The sequence below is a fragment of the Danio rerio genome, chromosome 5, assembly GCF_049306965.1.
Source record: "Danio rerio strain Tuebingen ecotype United States chromosome 5, GRCz12tu, whole genome shotgun sequence".
In the NCBI taxonomy this organism is placed as follows: Eukaryota; Metazoa; Chordata; class Actinopteri; order Cypriniformes; family Danionidae; genus Danio; species Danio rerio.
The window spans coordinates 10,083,764-10,100,743 of NC_133180.1; the positions used below are offsets into that span (position 1 = coordinate 10,083,764).

The 16,980-nt window shown below is 37.7% G+C and overlaps 1 protein-coding gene and 1 long non-coding RNA gene across 12 annotated transcripts; both read right to left on the reverse strand.

Moving 5' to 3' along the window:
• Positions 1-437: 437 nt before the first annotated feature.
• On the reverse strand, positions 438-4,457 carry LOC101885541 (uncharacterized). 11 transcript variants are annotated; one of them, XR_002456884.3, is made up of 9 exons: positions 4,118-4,457; positions 3,691-3,750; positions 2,809-2,960; positions 2,339-2,390; positions 1,314-1,498; positions 1,121-1,228; positions 988-1,047; positions 722-896; positions 438-625 (listed from the first exon to the last, which is right to left on the reverse strand). It is a non-coding gene; the product is annotated as an uncharacterized lncRNA (long non-coding RNA). The 11 variants fall into 11 exon arrangements; XR_012406701.1 differs by lacking the exon at positions 2,339-2,390; XR_012406707.1 differs by lacking the exon at positions 4,118-4,457 and having other exon boundaries at positions 988-1,044; positions 1,314-1,416; positions 3,691-3,733.
• A 7,911-nt stretch (positions 4,458-12,368) lies between these two features.
• LOC141385707 (uncharacterized) lies at positions 12,369-15,052 on the reverse strand. The gene is given in 5 exon segments (XM_073951750.1): positions 12,369-12,936; positions 12,938-12,967; positions 12,969-13,309; positions 13,311-13,528; positions 15,037-15,052. Coding segments are annotated over 5 exon segments (1,173 nt in total).
• Positions 15,053-16,980: the final 1,928 nt, after the last annotated feature.

Sequence of the window (16,980 nt, forward strand, 5' to 3'; positions counted from 1 at the left end):
TTCCAGAGGTAGAAGTCTGGTTGCCTGACTCAGCCACATATTGACTGGAGGTATCTGAGCAGTTGACCATAATAATGTACATTTTTTGCCCAAGTATATGCAAAAATTAAATTTATCATAAAAATGTATCATAAAATTAATATTTTAAAAGCTCTTAATGTCACTTAATGTAATAATTTTATTTTAATATAGAGTTCCTTAAATCGTTATATGTTGTAAGCAGTTAGGCATACAATAATGCTCTTAATTTACAACACTGATTGATTTTAGAGGAATGCTTACATACTGTACATATCTATGTATTTAAAAAAAAAGACAATTTGGTTATAGATGACAATTTTATTTAATTTTTTACAGATTTTATTACATGCTTTAGATTCAGGGTTGAGGTCATCCTCTTCTGGATTACAGTAAAAGAACATCCACAGTCAATGTCATACTCATCAGCTGGAGCTTTATTTAAAAAAAATCTATGTTCTCTGCTCCAGCCAAAACTTGCAGGTACCTTGCAGGTCTCTAGATTGCACCATCGTATTGTTGTTTATTTCTCAGTTATTTTGTTGCTTTTTGAGAATGATGATCCATAGACCTTTTAACCCCTCTTCGTTAAGGGCACATGTCGAATCTTAAAAAAAGAACACAACAACATAAAAATATATTAATATTCTTTGGACTGGGTAACCTTATGCTTATGTCTGTGCCAAAAAATACAAATACATACCAGTACATTTCAGTAGCAAACAAGCAAGAAAGTTCTTTGAAAGAACCAGGATGAGTTGAAAGGTATTTATAGTGGTTGAACATCTCTGCCACAAGAATCCACTGCTTCTCCTGAAGAATCCTGACCAGCAGGATGATGTTGAACACCCTCCTCTTTGTTGCTGGGTCAGCAGAGTCTGAAATATATTTATGAAAAGAAAGTTGTATAACAAGGATTATACGTCAACTTTTAAAGAATCAACACTGACAGAAGTCTAGTGTCCATACCATGCAATATGACAAAGACATCCATATCACTTCTGTTTTTTGTTGTCTTTGCTTCTGCTACTGAAAAAAAAATGACAGTAATAGTAACACAATTTTTCATGACTACATGTAATATTAATAATAATTTCCTCACCCTCTGCCCACTCCTCTACATCACAGACCAAAGTCTTCCAATTGGTTTCCAGTCACTGCCAGTTTCATGGATTCTGTTTTGCAACTTGCTTTGTAGAGCTGTTGCGGTCTACAGTGATAAGCAATCAAAAAATCACAATACTATTCAAATAGGTTACTGAACAACTAAAACAAATTCAACTGGATATTGTTACCTTCTGATATCAACAGGTCAGCGAGATGGCCAAATTGTTGAATATCTGCTAATTCCAGCACATGACCATGAGAGTTACAGTAGCATGTCTGGTCACTGCAATCCTATAGAAGAAATATTGCACTGTTCAACCTCCTTCCCAAAAGTAAAACCAGGCATATCCTGGTATGCCTCACTCCATTTCACCTGGTTAACATATACAAACAAACAAACAAACAAACAAACAAACAAACAAACAAACAAACAAACAAATAAATAAATAAGTAAACCAATAAGTTTTGGCATTTACTTGTAGATCAGTTTAAGACAATCACATAGTTCATCTATCTCAGATATAAACTCATGTGATTAGGCATGAAACACACTAAAATCATGGGCTTAAAGATGGTGCTGAAACTTTGGACAGCTTTTTGCAACTCTTTGGAGGTAGTGTCATTAGTTGATGTAGTCCACAAATCTTCCTGTCAATTCTTAATCCTTAGCTGTAAATAAACCTTCAAAAATGCCAGTGTTTGAAAAAGGAATGAAACAGTACAGAACAAGTGCATAACAGTTTATATCTTCTAATCTAATTTTCTTAGGTGAACATCACAGAGCTGTTTTCTTGTTAATTTAGTTTCAACACATACAGTTTAAAGTACCTCGTGCATTCTTGAAATGGTTATGCTTATGGTTCATATCTACTTAAATTGGCAGTATATCTAGTGTGAAAGCAGAACAGATGAAGGGCTCTTCCTTGCAAATACTATCCACCTTGTATTGCACAGACTCCCACTCAAGAATATCTCAGAAAAATGTCTGCTGAGATCTTAGCAGTCCATTAAAAATAATTATACCAACATATTTTCCACCAATGGAAAGAATATAAAAATACTTTAGGATATATTAATACTTGCATGACCAAATCTGAGATAAAAAGGCCATCAGTATGCCTTAGTTTAAATAAAACCAAAATTTTACTCTAGCCCACTGTCACCTAGGTCTACAGATACAGGAACTAATGGAAACAATGAAGTACACACTGACAGTCACTGGAGCAAGGCCCTCTCACAGTTGGGAAGATTGGAGTTCCTATGAGCTGTACCAGATAAAAACAACAAAAAAAATGTACATTTATAACATTTCTAACTTATCCTAAGACTAGTAGACAAGCAGCATAAGCAGTTCTAATTTCCTAAACCCCAATGTGGGCAGTTGATGGCCTATAAGGTGTCATAAAATCAGACAAAACAAAATACTTTCTGAAAAAGAAAAAAAATGGTTGGCCACTATCACCACCCAGAACAATTAGTTTTAAACAGTTAGGCCACAATATTTTGTGAGCTTATGCTGTAGTTTTTTAATGTTTGTCATAAACAATAGTAATAGTAAAACTAATGCGTTTCTTTCTGTTATTACAATAGTAGTGAAAGAATAAATGCATTTTATCTCATACAATCACATATGCCTAAACAATGTAGATATTTAATATACATGGAATGAAAAACTTCACTAACCCTTGACTGATTCCAGAGTGGTCTTGGCCTTCCTTACATGGTGGGGCTTTCTGCAGATCACCAAGTTGTCATCAAAACTTGAGCTTATAATTGAGATCTTGATGATAAATCTGAGTATTGAGGAATCACTCATGGTGATAGGCAGAAACAGGCTGAAAGACACAAGAATTAATCAAACAAATATAAATGTGTTAACAGAGATAGAGAGAGAGACAAGTGCAATTTAACATATAAACATGGGTAAAGTGATTTTACTTTTTGCTTATTAGAAAACAAAATTGGATTTTTAAAGAAATCTAAAGAACCTGAAAAGAGCAAAGAAAAAATATTCATATCTGAACAGTGAACACCTTATAATGTACACCTGTATATATATATATATATATATATATATATATATATATATATATATATATATATATATATATATATATATGTGTGTGTGTGTGTGTGTGTGTGTGGTAGATTAAGCTATTTTTTTGTTTAGTTTTGTGTTGTACAATGAATAAAATGTGCTCAGACGGGCAAAATTTCTGCCTTTTTCCTTTAAAGGCATGGAAAATAATTGTTTTTACAATAAACCTTTGGAAACACTTGATGTTCTTTAATATTGAAACAATTACGAATACATTTGTATTATTAGAGTTGCATATTGCATATTATATATAGATTTTGCACGAATTCTATTGTGGAAAACAACAATCTGGTTACACTGTTCCTTATCTTAAAATGTATAACTTATATTGTTCTAATGCATGACCAACGTTATATGTGAGAAAAATATGTTTTTAATAAATGAACTTGATGTAATTAGATAACGTTGCTAGTTCACAGTACATGCTTTATCAACAAATCGTGTTTATTTGTTTACTTTTTACTTACCTTGTGGAAAACCGCAGTGAACCTTGGGATCGCAATGAACCTTGGGATAGCGAGCATAGACTGTAAAAAATAGATCGCCACATACAATGACTCCAACTTTAATAAATAATTTAAAATGAAAAATATCAGCCGAAAACATTTTTAAACTTAGTACTTGAAATTTAATATTTTTGTTAAAGTAAAAAAATAATAAATAATATGAATGAATCAAAGTTTTATTAGGCATAGTTACCCTAAACTGGACAACCGAATATATTTTCACTCATTAAATATAAAGTAAATGATAACATATTTATAAACACCAACTAATCTCCAATAAAAAATATATTATGCAGCATTAACGTAATATTTAATGTTGACAGTTGAACTCATCTGAGAACTCACCGCTGATGCAGTTTGACCAATAGCAGAGCGGCGTTAAACTCACCGTGAAGGGATGTCACGTGGGCCGAAGTTTATTCATACAGTAGTTTCGACCCCGTTTACAGACGCTTTTCATAAACAAAATAAAAATTACATATTTTTAAAATAAGAAAACTGTGATAATAGGCGTAAATCAGGTTTTAAAAAGTTTGTTGACATCTATTGGTAATTATACGAGCCTCCAGCGTCTCCCTATGACGCCTCAGGCTCAGGCACAGATTCTATAGGGAATCCCTGCACGTCTAAATATGACGCTAAAGGGGTACCCTGTGCGTCAATAACTGACGCCGAGGGTTCCTGACCAAGCGTCAGTATATGACGAGTTGGGAGTGAGAACGTGTTGTCAGGGACTGAGAAAGGATTATCCGACCGATCGGAACCTTGATCTGCTCTCACTATCATTTGTCGCACATTAGGAGCTCGTTTAAAAACAATTCGTGGAGGATCTTTACAACAGTGTCTCATAACAGGGTCTGAATTTAATATATGCCAATGTCTACGTACTATATTTGCAAACTCATTACTTAAAGCCGAATATTGAATAATACAAGAAATCCGTGTGTTAGTAGGTTTTAGTGTTTTTCGAACCAAGGCTTCTTTTTGATCCATATTTTCGAAACGGGCCGCAGCTTCCTTAATCCATTTTGTAGAATAACCTCTATCATAAAAACGTTGACATAATTCCTTACGTTGTTTTTCAAACGTTTCCGTGTCACTACAGATCCGTCGAATTCTTTTAAACTGACTAATTGGCAAGCTTTTCTTTAATTTAGTGGGATGGAAACTCAGACCATGTAAAAATGTATTTTTATCAGTAGGCTTTCTATATAAATCTGTCACCAATTTACTCCCATCTTTTATTATCAGCAAGTCTAAAAAACTCACTTGCGAGGGGTTGAACTCAATAGTAAATTTAAGATGTTCACTAGTGTGGTTTAAAAATTGCTGAAAAACAAGCAAATCATTTTCTGAGCCACACCAAATCATGAAAATATCATCTATATATCGCCGCCACAGAAGAATATTAGACAAATATGAATTAACTGTTGGATTAAAAACATATTCATGTTCAAAAAAGCCCATATACAAATTCGCATAATTAGGAGCCATAGTGCTTCCCATTGCAGTACCTTTAATTTGTAGAAAAGTCATCTTTGTACATGAAATAGTTTTTTGTAAGCACTAATTTAGTTAATTCTTTAAGACATTCGATAGTAGGTTTCTTATCACTTAAAAACTCGCGTAGAAAAAAAATCAATAGCTTGTATACCGCCATCATGTGGAATGTTGGTATATAACGATTCCACATCTAAGGTAACCAGTAATGTTGGAATTTGCGGAAGTGAGACAGACTGTAATATTTTAATCATATCCTGTGAGTCCTGTACAAAAGAGGGAAGACTTTGAACATGAGGTTTTAAAAATGAATCAACAAAGACTGAAATTTTCTCAATTAGAGAGCCCATACCAGCAATAATGGGTCTTCCAGGAGGTTTAGCCAAATTTTTATGTATTTTAGGTAGAATATATATTACCGGTGTGATTGGATAATCAACTTTTAAAAACTCAAATTCTTTGTTGGTCACATCTCCTCTTAGAAGAAAAGTTTGTAAAGAGTCATAAATTTCTTTTTTAAAATTATTCGTAGGATCACCTCTTAGTTTAGTATAGAAAGATTGATTTTGAAGTTGTCGATAAATTTCTTGATCGTAATATTGAGTATCCATCACCACAATTGAGCCCCCCTTATCCGCCGGTTTAATAACCACAGATTTATCATTCTTTATATCGTGCAAAGCATTCCTTTGAGCTACAGGCATATTGTTAAAAACAGTATATTCGCGTTTTTTGTTGAGAACTTGTCCCACATCTCTTTCAACCAATCTGCAATACATCTCAACAGAAAAGTTTTTGTATTTAGGAGGCATAAAAGTCGATTTTTTATGAAAAGCCCCAGGATCAATTGCTAGATTATTAACGGGAGGGGAATTAGTATTATGCTGTGTGGGAGGACACAAATTGAGTCTACTATCATTACTCGAAAAGAATTCTTTAAGACGTAAAGTTCTAAAAAATTTTTGAAAATCCAGAAAAACATTAAATTCATTACAATATGTAGTGGGTACAAAAGACAAACCTTTCTCTAGAGCTTGTAAACAGTCAGATGATAAGGGTTTACTGGAAAGGTTCACTACATTTTGACAGTTCAGTGAGGAGGCAACTTGTGACGTGTCCCGTATTGGTGATCTCTTCTTACCCCTTCTGCATGCCTTCTTCTTCCTCTTGCTCTGCGAGGGGGATGAATGAAATGAGAAGCATGCCTTGTCATGTTCTCTCCTAAAAAAGATGATGACGAGGAAGAGCCTCTGCTTCGTGAATCAAAGTCTGTGTCATTACCAGATGTCAGTTCAGGTTCAGTCCTGCTGTGATAGTACCGCGCACCATGAGTCGAATTACCGCGTCTCCAGGTGTAGACCCGCTGCATCTTGTAGTCTTCTGCGTCTCGATGGAATTCATGTTTTTCACATTGTCTAAGATGTATATTATTGTATGCAATTGTTCCTGTTTACCGGCTTGTTAGCTGATTGTGATAATTGACTGCAGGTGTTGTGTAGAGCTGTTTGTCTATTTCTGGAGGACTTCCATTTGCAACGCTTTACCTGATGAAGACCATGTCGGTCGAAACGTAGTGTTTTTGTAATTATGACTAATAAAATTTTTTGAGAGCTAAAGTGGCAGTGTGCCGACCTACTTTGAATCTTTTGCTACTTATGTTTGTTTTTTGATCGTGCACCTGCCTTCAAGTTTTTTCTAGATGTGCGCACATTTCTGTTTTTTGCAAGATTTACGACTATTGTGCAGCACTCTTCCATTAAGACTCTCACTGTTAAACGGAAGACAAGATGGCAACAAGCTCTACTTTTGAGTTTTCGGAAGATGACTATGATAAGATTATTTTTAAAGAATCTCTCTTTGAAGATACACCGACATCTGCTGCAAATGAAGATGTAAAACGCACACTTAATCATCTTTTCACAAGAGAAACAAAACTTTTCCTGCATGCGGTGACTTTGAGTGATTACCTTCGAAATAAAAGAATTCCACGAGGACTTCGAATACAAAAAGGACCGACTTTGGGCAGGAACAATACGGCCTTCTGTGACAAGTGGTGTGAGATCACAAACAAATGCTCATTTGACTTGATGGTACTTCTTATTCAAGAAATCACTGAGCAGCTGTCTGACGTTCGTAAAGAGATCAAGTCGAAACAGGAAAGTTTTGAGAACTCTTTTAATGATACAGACAAATTGAAAGATATCATTGCTGAATGTGAACTACAGAAAACACAACTTGAAGCTGAATTAAAGGCAGTGAAAAAGAAGAAGTTCCATCGAGACGCAGAAGACTACAAGATGCAGCGGGTCTACACCTGGAGACGCGGTAATTCGACTCATGGTGCGCGGTACTATCACAGCAGGACTGAACCTGAACTGACATCTGGTAATGACACAGACTTTGATTCACGAAGCAGAGGCTCTTCCTCGTCATCATCTTTTTTAGGAGAGAACATGACAAGGCATGCTTCTCATTTCATTCATCCCCCTCGCAGAGCAAGAGGAAGAAGAAGGCATGCAGAAGGGGTAAGAAGAGATCACCAATACGGGACACGTCACAAGTTGCCTCCTCACTGAACTGTCAAAATGTAGTGAACCTTTCCAGTAAACCCTTATCATCTGACTGTTTACAAGCTCTAGAGAAAGGTTTGTCTTTTGTACCCACTACATATTGTAATGAATTTTAATGTTTTTCTGGATTTTCAAAAATTTTTTAGAACTTTACGTCTTAAAGAATTCTTTTCGAGTAATGATAGTAGACTCAATTTGTGTCCTCCCACACAGCATAATACTAATTCCCCTCCCGTTAATAATCTAGCAATTGATCCTGGGGCTTTTCATAAAAAATCGACTTTTATGCCTCCTAAAAACAAAAACTTTTCTGTTGAGACGTATTGCAGATTGGTTGAAAGAGATGTGGGACAAGTTCTCAACAAAAAACGCGAATATACTGTTTTTAACAATATGCCTGTAGCTCAAAGGAATGCTTTGCACGATATAAAGAATGATAAATCTGTGGTTATTAAACCGGCGGATAAGGGGGGCTCAATTGTGGTGATGGATACTCAATATTACGATCAAGAAATTTATCGACAACTTCAAAATCAATCTTTCTATACTAAACTAAGAGGTGATCCTACGAATAATTTTAAAAAAGAAATTTATGACTCTTTACAAACTTTTCTTCTAAGAGGAGATGTGACCAACAAAGAATTTGAGTTTTTAAAAGTTGATTATCCAATCACACCGGTAATATATATTCTACCTAAAATACATAAAAATTTGGCTAAACCTCCTGGAAGACCCATTATTGCTGGTATGGGCTCTCTAATTGAGAAAATTTCAGTCTTTGTTGATTCATTTTTAAAACCTCATGTTCAAAGTCTTCCCTCTTTTGTACAGGACTCACAGGATATGATTAAAACATTACAGTCTGTCTCACTTCCGCAAATTCCAACATTACTGGTTACCTTAGATGTGGAATCGTTATATACCAACATTCCACATGATGGCGGTATACAAGCTATTGATTTTTTTCTACGCGAGTTTTTAAGTGATAAGAAACCTACTATCGAATGTCTTAAAGAATTAACTAAATTAGTGCTTACAAAAAACTATTTCATGTACAAAGATGACTATTTTCTACAAATTAAAGGTACTGCAATGGGAAGCACTATGGCTCCTAATTATGCGAATTTGTATATGGGCTTTTTTGAACATGAATATGTTTTTAATCCAACAGTTAATTCATATTTGTCTAATATTCTTCTGTGGCGGCGATATATAGATGATATTTTCATGATTTGGTGTGGCTCAGAAAATGATTTGCTTGTTTTTCAGCAATTTTTAAACCACACTAGTGAACATCTTAAATTTACTATTGAGTTCAACCCCTCGCAAGTGAGTTTTTTAGACTTGCTGATAATAAAAGATGGGAGTAAATTGGTGACAGATTTATATAGAAAGCCTACTGATAAAAATAAATTTTTACATGGTCTGAGTTTCCATCCCACTAAATTAAAGAAAAGCTTGCCAATTAGTCAGTTTAAAAGAATTCGACGGATCTGTAGTGACACGGAAACGTTTGAAAAACAACGTAAGGAATTATGTCAACGTTTTTATGATAGAGGTTATTCTACAAAATGGATTAAGGAAGCTGCGGCCCGTTTCGAAAATATGGATCAAAAAGAAGCCTTGGTTCGAAAAACACTAAAACCTACTAACACACGGATTTCTTGTATTATTCAATATTCGGCTTTAAGTAATGAGTTTGCAAATATAGTACGTAGACATTGGCATATATTAAATTCAGACCCTGTTATGAGACACTGTTGTAAAGATCCTCCACGAATTGTTTTTAAACGAGCTCCTAATGTGCGACAAATGATAGTGAGAGCAGATCAAGGTTCCGATCGGTCGGATAATCCTTTCTCAGTCCCTGAAGGTAACTATAGATGTGGTCAATGCGCACAGTGTAACTTTACAACTAAATGTTAGTTTTTTAGTCATCCACATTCAGGTAAACAATTAAAGATTAAAGGTGTGATTTCATGCAACACAAAAAATGTGATCTATATGATTAAATGTCCTTGTGGTTTAGCCTATATAGGTAAAACAAGACGGTGTTTAAAAACACGAATTGCTGAACACAGAAGTAATATACGATTAAACGATCAACGAAATCCTATCGCCGTTCATTTTAATGCATTGAAACATAACCTTGCGACTTTGCGATATATTGGCATTGAACAAGTGAAGGTGCCGAGAAGGGGAGGCGATGTTGACAGACTTTTATTACAGAGGGAAGCGTTTTACATTTACACACTAAACACTTTATCCCCGAGAGGTTTGAATTTAGATTTTGATTTAAAATCTTTTTTGTAAGTGTTTGTGCATTCTATATTGTTGTATACTTTTCCCAGAGATGGGTTGCGGTTGGAAGGGCATCCGCTGCGTAGAGACTTGCTGGATTGGTTGGCGGTTCATTCTGTTGTGGCGACCCCGGATTGGTAAGGGGACTAAGCTGACAAGAGAATGAATGAATGAATTGTTGTATACTAAATATGTACATAATGTTTTTTGCCCCTAGGTCTACTGGCTTTGTTTGAGTGATGTAATTTTGTGCAGGTGTGATGTGCTATATCTATCTAGCCTATAGAATACTGTCTCCGAGGAATTCTATAGTGAGAATTTGTATTTGTATTTTAAATGTCTGTTTGTAATTGTATTCATGTTTTTCACATTGTCTAAGATGTATATTATTGTATGCAATTGTTCCTGTTTACCGGCTTGTTAGCTGATTGTGATAATTGACTGCAGGTGTTGTGTAGAGCTGTTTGTCTATTTCTGGAGGACTTCCATTTGCAACGCTTTACCTGATGAAGACAATGTCGGTCGAAACGTAGTGTTTTTGTAATTATGACTAATAAAATTTTTTGAGAGCTAAAGTGGCAGTGTGCCGACCTACTTTGAATCTTTTGCTAAAAAATAACAAAAAACATTATTGTGTGGACTTAAAAATACAAAAGAACTCCATTAGTGTGAGTTAGTAACCTCATTTCTTTGTGTTGCTACAAGTTAAATATTGTTTTAAAGCAACTGACAGATATATTTACCTTTAAATTACCTGCATTTTTAAATTTATGTAATTATCAATATTTTCCTGTTTTGAAAACTTTATAAAATTATTTTGGCAACTTAAAAGTTTTAATCTAATCAGCATTTTTGAATTTTTAAGTTACAATAATGTATTAAACTATGTAGTGGTAACAGATCTCTTGAGTTATTTTTTAGAGTGTAATTTGCACAGCTTTCCTTATTAGTTGACGATAAAAGGCCGTCAGACTCAGAATTTGGATGACTAAATAACTTTATAAAGTCAATAGACTATAGTGTAATGAGTATTATAAGTGTGTAGTGTATAGTGTGTCACAACATTTGTGCCATTTACTTATTTTAGTGGCAAAACTAGCCACTTTGACAATGTTTTTTACTGCGCCAGCACCTACAAAATGTTTTATTTACTGTATTTTTGACCTCCAGTATATACCTATCGTTACATTATGGTGTAGGATTCATTAATAAAGCATTGTAAATACAAGTATGTACTAATATATATTGTCCAATACACATCATCTAGATCAGGGGTGTCCAAACTCGGTCCTGGAGGGCCTGTCCTGCATGTTTTAGTTCCAACCCCAATTAATCACACCTGAACAAGCTAATCAAGCTCTTTCTAGGTATACTAGAAACTTTAAGGCAGGTGTGCTGAAGGAAGTTGGAGCTAAACTATGCTGGACACCGGCCCTCCAGGACCGAGTTTGGACACTCCTGATCTAGATGCACTGGGATGCAATATCCAACCCGGGCTCATTGTGGAAACGTAGTCCCGCGGACGTTTCTGGAGACCGCGGAATACGTCCCGGCGGGTACGTACGGCTGCAGTTTTTGTTTTCGCGAATCCACGAGAGGCCGCTGTTGTGCGCTTTTTCGCACCTCAGACGCCTCTCTGTTCTCGCGTGAACCCACCGGAGGCCGCTGTCCAACTGACCGGATGATTGACTGCCCTCCTCCTTCCCCGAACCCAACTAATTTTATCGATCGACCCTCCCGCCCGCTTGCTTCCCTAAACCCAAGCAACAGTTTACAAAAAGCCATCCAAAAAAATAAAAGCCCCGATTTTTTTTTTTTCTACCGCGTTTTCGGATTTCACCACGTTCTCACCCTGTCACGAAACTCGTTCACTTAATTTTTGGCATTCTGTTTTTGTCTTACCTGATTGCTGGAACTGCTCTTCCCCGGACTCGAAACCGATCGCCATGTTCGACTCCTCTCTGCATCTCGAGCCTGCCAACGTACACGGTGAGACAAACGGGTTGCAGCGGGGAAGCCCTCCACAAGGAGGTAAGGCAAGCGCGAAAGAGAACAGCGTCACACCGCCCCACAGCGTTCGCTTAAAAAAAATAAACACGGCTGTACGTACCCCTTGGGACGTATTCCGCTGTCTCCAGAAACGTCCGCGGGACTTCGTTTTCAGAATGAGCTTGGGTTGGCAACATCAGTGATGTATCCTGGGGTCACTGGGTGTTTCGGGTCTTTCAACATCAGACATCTTCGCCCAGGTGACCAAGCTGAGGTTGATCAGACCACAGCTTGCATCCCAGTAGCCATCGGATCAGCCCTCTTTATCCAAAGCCATCTTGAGGCTATCTCTGCAGCCTCACAAATGGACTTAATGGCCTTCTTCTTAGCTGCTACTGCTAGGCCTAGTTGGTTGAAGACTTTACAGAATTAACGCCCTGCAAACCCGCTACAGCCCATCTCTATTGGCTCACATTTGGTCTTCCAGCCCCCTTCTCGGCACTTATCTACTAGCTCCTGGTACTTCGAGTATTTCCTTTCATTTGCCTCTTCCATCCGCTCCTCCCAGAGCACTGTTAGTTCAAGCATAATCAACTGTCTTGTTGCCTCAGAAATGAAAATTATGTCTGATCGGAGTGATGTTGTAACTATGTGCTGTAGGAACAGGTCGACTTGCAACTGCCAGTCAGGGGCTGAGTGGAGAAGGCCCGGCCTTGACATTTGCAGTTGGCAGGGTTCCCCCCCAGCTTTCACATACTCAATCCTTCTTTTCGGGGCAAGGTGGTACCTTCCAAAGATGATGGCATTGCATATGCTTTCTGCCACCACCTTCAGTACTTGGTCATGCCAGGGCCTTTGGACAGCTGCTCAATTGGTGATCCCCTACCAGAGCATAACTGGCATGCTGGAGTCTCAATTTTGCCCCACACATGAAGGTTGGCTGGACTTGGTAGTGTATAGTACACAGCCTAGATGAGGAATGGGATGTGCTGGAAGTCTGTCTACATTATGTTTTTCCAGGTGATCTTACGTTGTAGGCTTGCTCAGACTTCTTCCTGGATTAGCTGGTGTCTCTCCTTTTCTCTGGCCTTGCCCACTAGGGTCTTTGGGGAAAATCCCAAGCCAGCTTTCCCTGTTGCCAGTGTGCCAACCAACTCCTTCTGCCTGATGCATGACTCCGCCACCTCCACTGCTCTCTCCGCCCTCCACCCTGTTCTCACTGTCCTTAATGCCAGCTCCTGACACTTTCTGATCCCTGAAGTCTCTGTACTGCAGGGCTTCTCTTGTGCATGCCACCCTAAATTCTTCAGTGAGTGAATTGAAAGGCAGCTGTAAGATGTTACTGGTCCCATAGAGGGCTGCACTGCTGAGACTGCAGTGTAAGCCTATCCATCTGCGCAGAAAGCTTGTGATGTTTATATCTTTCTTTAAACCGTACACTTTACAAGAGTATGAACCATCTGATGGGTTTGTGTTACATTAAGCTAATAGGAGAAGCCAAAATAACCAGTTCTGGATATATGTCCAGTTGTGGACTTATGTCGTTGTATAGTCCAAGCATTTTTGTCAGTCTTTTGGCATATATATTGTTTTTACATGCTCTTTTTCACAGTATGTTAACTTCTCATACTGAATGTATGCCTAGGACACCTTGATTTAACGAGTGAGCTTGTCTTTTGATAGAAAAATCTCTATTTGTGCAGAAATATCAGAATTAAGAGATGCTGAGCACCTAAAGTGTGACGTCATTCATGCTTTAGACACAGCACAGAGTCGATGACCCATCTAGGGGGACCGGTTACATAACCATGAATGAGTTATATACAAGGTACGTCAAATGCACAAAGGTAATATGTAGTAGAAGTATTTTCTAATGTCATTTTTAAGAGTTTAAGCTTTGTGTATCAACCTGCTTCTCTAGGTTTTACCTTTTACCTTGATATATTGATTTGAGTGCGTAACCCTAACCCTAACCCTTGGTGAAATGTTTCAGTATAAAAATAAACCATACAGTACATGCACTCAAAAAAATGATATGTTGGCTTTAATTAAATTTTTTATGTCAACAGGTTCCACATAACCAAGTTACCTTAAAGAAAGAATATTCATTTGAGTAAACTTAAGTTAGTTACATAAAGGTAATGTTATGTTGTTTAGTTCAATCAATGCAACATTTATAATTTAGCTTCAATTTATTTACACTGTTAAAAAAAATCTGTTAAATTTACGGAAAAATACCGGCTGTGAATTTTCTGTAAAAATACAGAAGTTTTGTAGGACTGTTTAAAATTTACAGAAAATAACCGTATTCCATCATCTCATACTATGCTAATTTTTCAAAAACCTAGTTTAGCCCACAAAAACGTACAGTCATTCAATGCACTAATGTGTTCATGTGTGTATAATTAGCAAACAGATTTTCACTGCATTAGTAACTATACAGTTACCTTTAAATAAAAGAAGATGCAGCTCAACATCAGCTATCCTTAGTTCATATTGGACTTGCACACAGATGCATACTATCCTCCACAATGTTCAAGGCAGAATACACAAATGATATCAAGTGAAATGACATAGAATAATTTGCCATCAAGAGACTGGTAGTCACTAGATTATCTGAAGATTGTGTCAAGATTGTGCTTGAATTGCCTCTTGTTACAGTTATGAAATAGTTTGACAACAAGCAGGAAATGTTCATGGGTTAATGACATGACCACATCGGTACTCGAGTGCCATCGAGTGTCAGATGTGAAAGTATGTTGTGGGACTACTATACAGGAGTTATTATTATGGATTATAGATAGCCAAATTTAGCTTTTTTTGAAAGTTTTTTTAAAGCATGTCAGTAAAACATGAACATTATCATGAATGTATTACAACATATGATTGTTTTTATATTTTTTATTTAATAATACCAAAAAATTCTTTCAAGTGTGCATCTCTTGACTTGCTTGTACAGCCATGTTGCCGTTGTAGCTGGTGTATTCTGGGAAATTTTTGTACTTGTTGGTTTTTAGTGTGGTCCGGGAAAATTTCAGTTTTAAGGGCTATCAAGCCCTTCCGCTTAGCGCTATGCCTTCAAGCTAAAAAGAATTGAGACACCCTTACTTCTTGAACGTGCAACACAGAGGGTAGGAATAAAGTCTGATTCATACTTCTGCATTAAGTGATTGGTTTGACCCACAGGACATACCTTTGCAGGTAGTTATGCATTTATACTTCTGTGTGCTGTTTGTTTTGCTATGCAATAACACTTCCTAAACGCCAGCGGTAGGTTGTTATGTTCCTCTATGTCGAGTTTCTTCATGGGTGTTTTGTTTTTTCTGAACGCTACCTTAATGTGCAAGTAGCTCAAAGTCGCTCATTCAGAGGCGGGAACCGGCAGACGTGCAACAACTTTAATCATAAGGTAAATACAAAACAACAGTTTCCATCTAGAGGTCCTTCATGGGACTCCACACTTGTAAACACCGGTCCACACCACACCGGTCCCGCCTACACTGGTCAAAGCTAGTAAGCTGACCAATCACAGAGCTTACGCTACGCATTGTTGTGACATGTAGTTAAATTTTTTGAGAGGTGAGTGTCAGCCAGGGCTATGCAACCGCACAAAGGCTGTGCCAAAGCATACACGTGGGCTTGACACAGAAGTATAAATTAGCCTTAAGGGGAAGGGCTAAAGCAGGGGTGCCCAATCCTGTTTCTGGAAATCTACCAAGTGTGCCGCAAGCCTGCGTTTGAGTGAAGGTCTCGGCCGTTAGATCGCCCCCTGGGGGCTGGCTGCAGTACAAGTCATAAAGCCCGCCTCCTCCATGTTAATGAAGGAGACTTGAGCCCAAATAAAAAAAATTATTACACTTGCAATAAAATGTCCCAAAATATGGTTCTGGTCGATTAAGGCACTGGTTATTGTGCTGAAATAGGTGCAGATCTTCATTTTTGTAAACAGTTTGTTTTTAGCAGTAATTTAATGCTGGGCGTGTCATCGTGATTGACAGCTGTGATTGACAGTTTCTCAAAGCAGCGCATCTGAGCTTCGGCAGAAGACTGAAGTGTTATTACTCGATTTCTGTGTTATTTTACCATGACAAAATGAGTTCAGCAGTAAACTATAGTTTCTGACATACATGATCCTGGTGGAACTCTGTTTATTCGCTAAGTTCAGGGATTTTTTCGGGCTTTATTAGTTTGCTGATACACGCCTAACCACCCAGATAGCAAAACACAGTTCCGGCTAGATTCTCGCCTGCTGGAGACTTACCCCTCAGAGCTCAGACTGACTAATGTTACCTCTGCTGGACCTACTCCGGATGCCTGAACTCACTACCCGATTCCAGCCCAAGTCAATCGAGCCAGATGCGGCAGCCGAGCGATCCGGCGCTGCCGCATGCGAGCCGGAATCAGCCCGCGACGCCGCGAGTAGGTTATGCGCTGCGGTCCGGAGCTGGCGCGATTGAATATATAAAACCCTCATATTTGTTAACGTTATTACATCCATTTGTGTTGATATAACAGCAAACGCATGCTGAGAAGTTCAGGGGGCGTGGTTGATTTTACATAAAGCGTTTGGTTGGAAGCTCGACTCCGCTCATTTTCGTGGCTCCTCCTCTGGCTCCATCAGACAATCCTTCTGCGCTTGTCAAGGCTCCAATTTCAGCAGTCTTTTGCGACAGTTTGTGCCCGTCCAGCAAGCGTTTTGCCCTCAAGGCGTTCAATGGGAAAAAGGGCTGTCGCGTCGTCCATATTTTTTACAGTCATTGAAATCTACCTTCCTGCAGAGTTCAGCTCCAACCCTGATCAAAAACAACTAAACCAAGTAGGATCTTTAGGAGCACTTGGTAATTTAAAGACTGGTGCGATTGAAGATAACAGCCTAACTCTGCAGGAATGT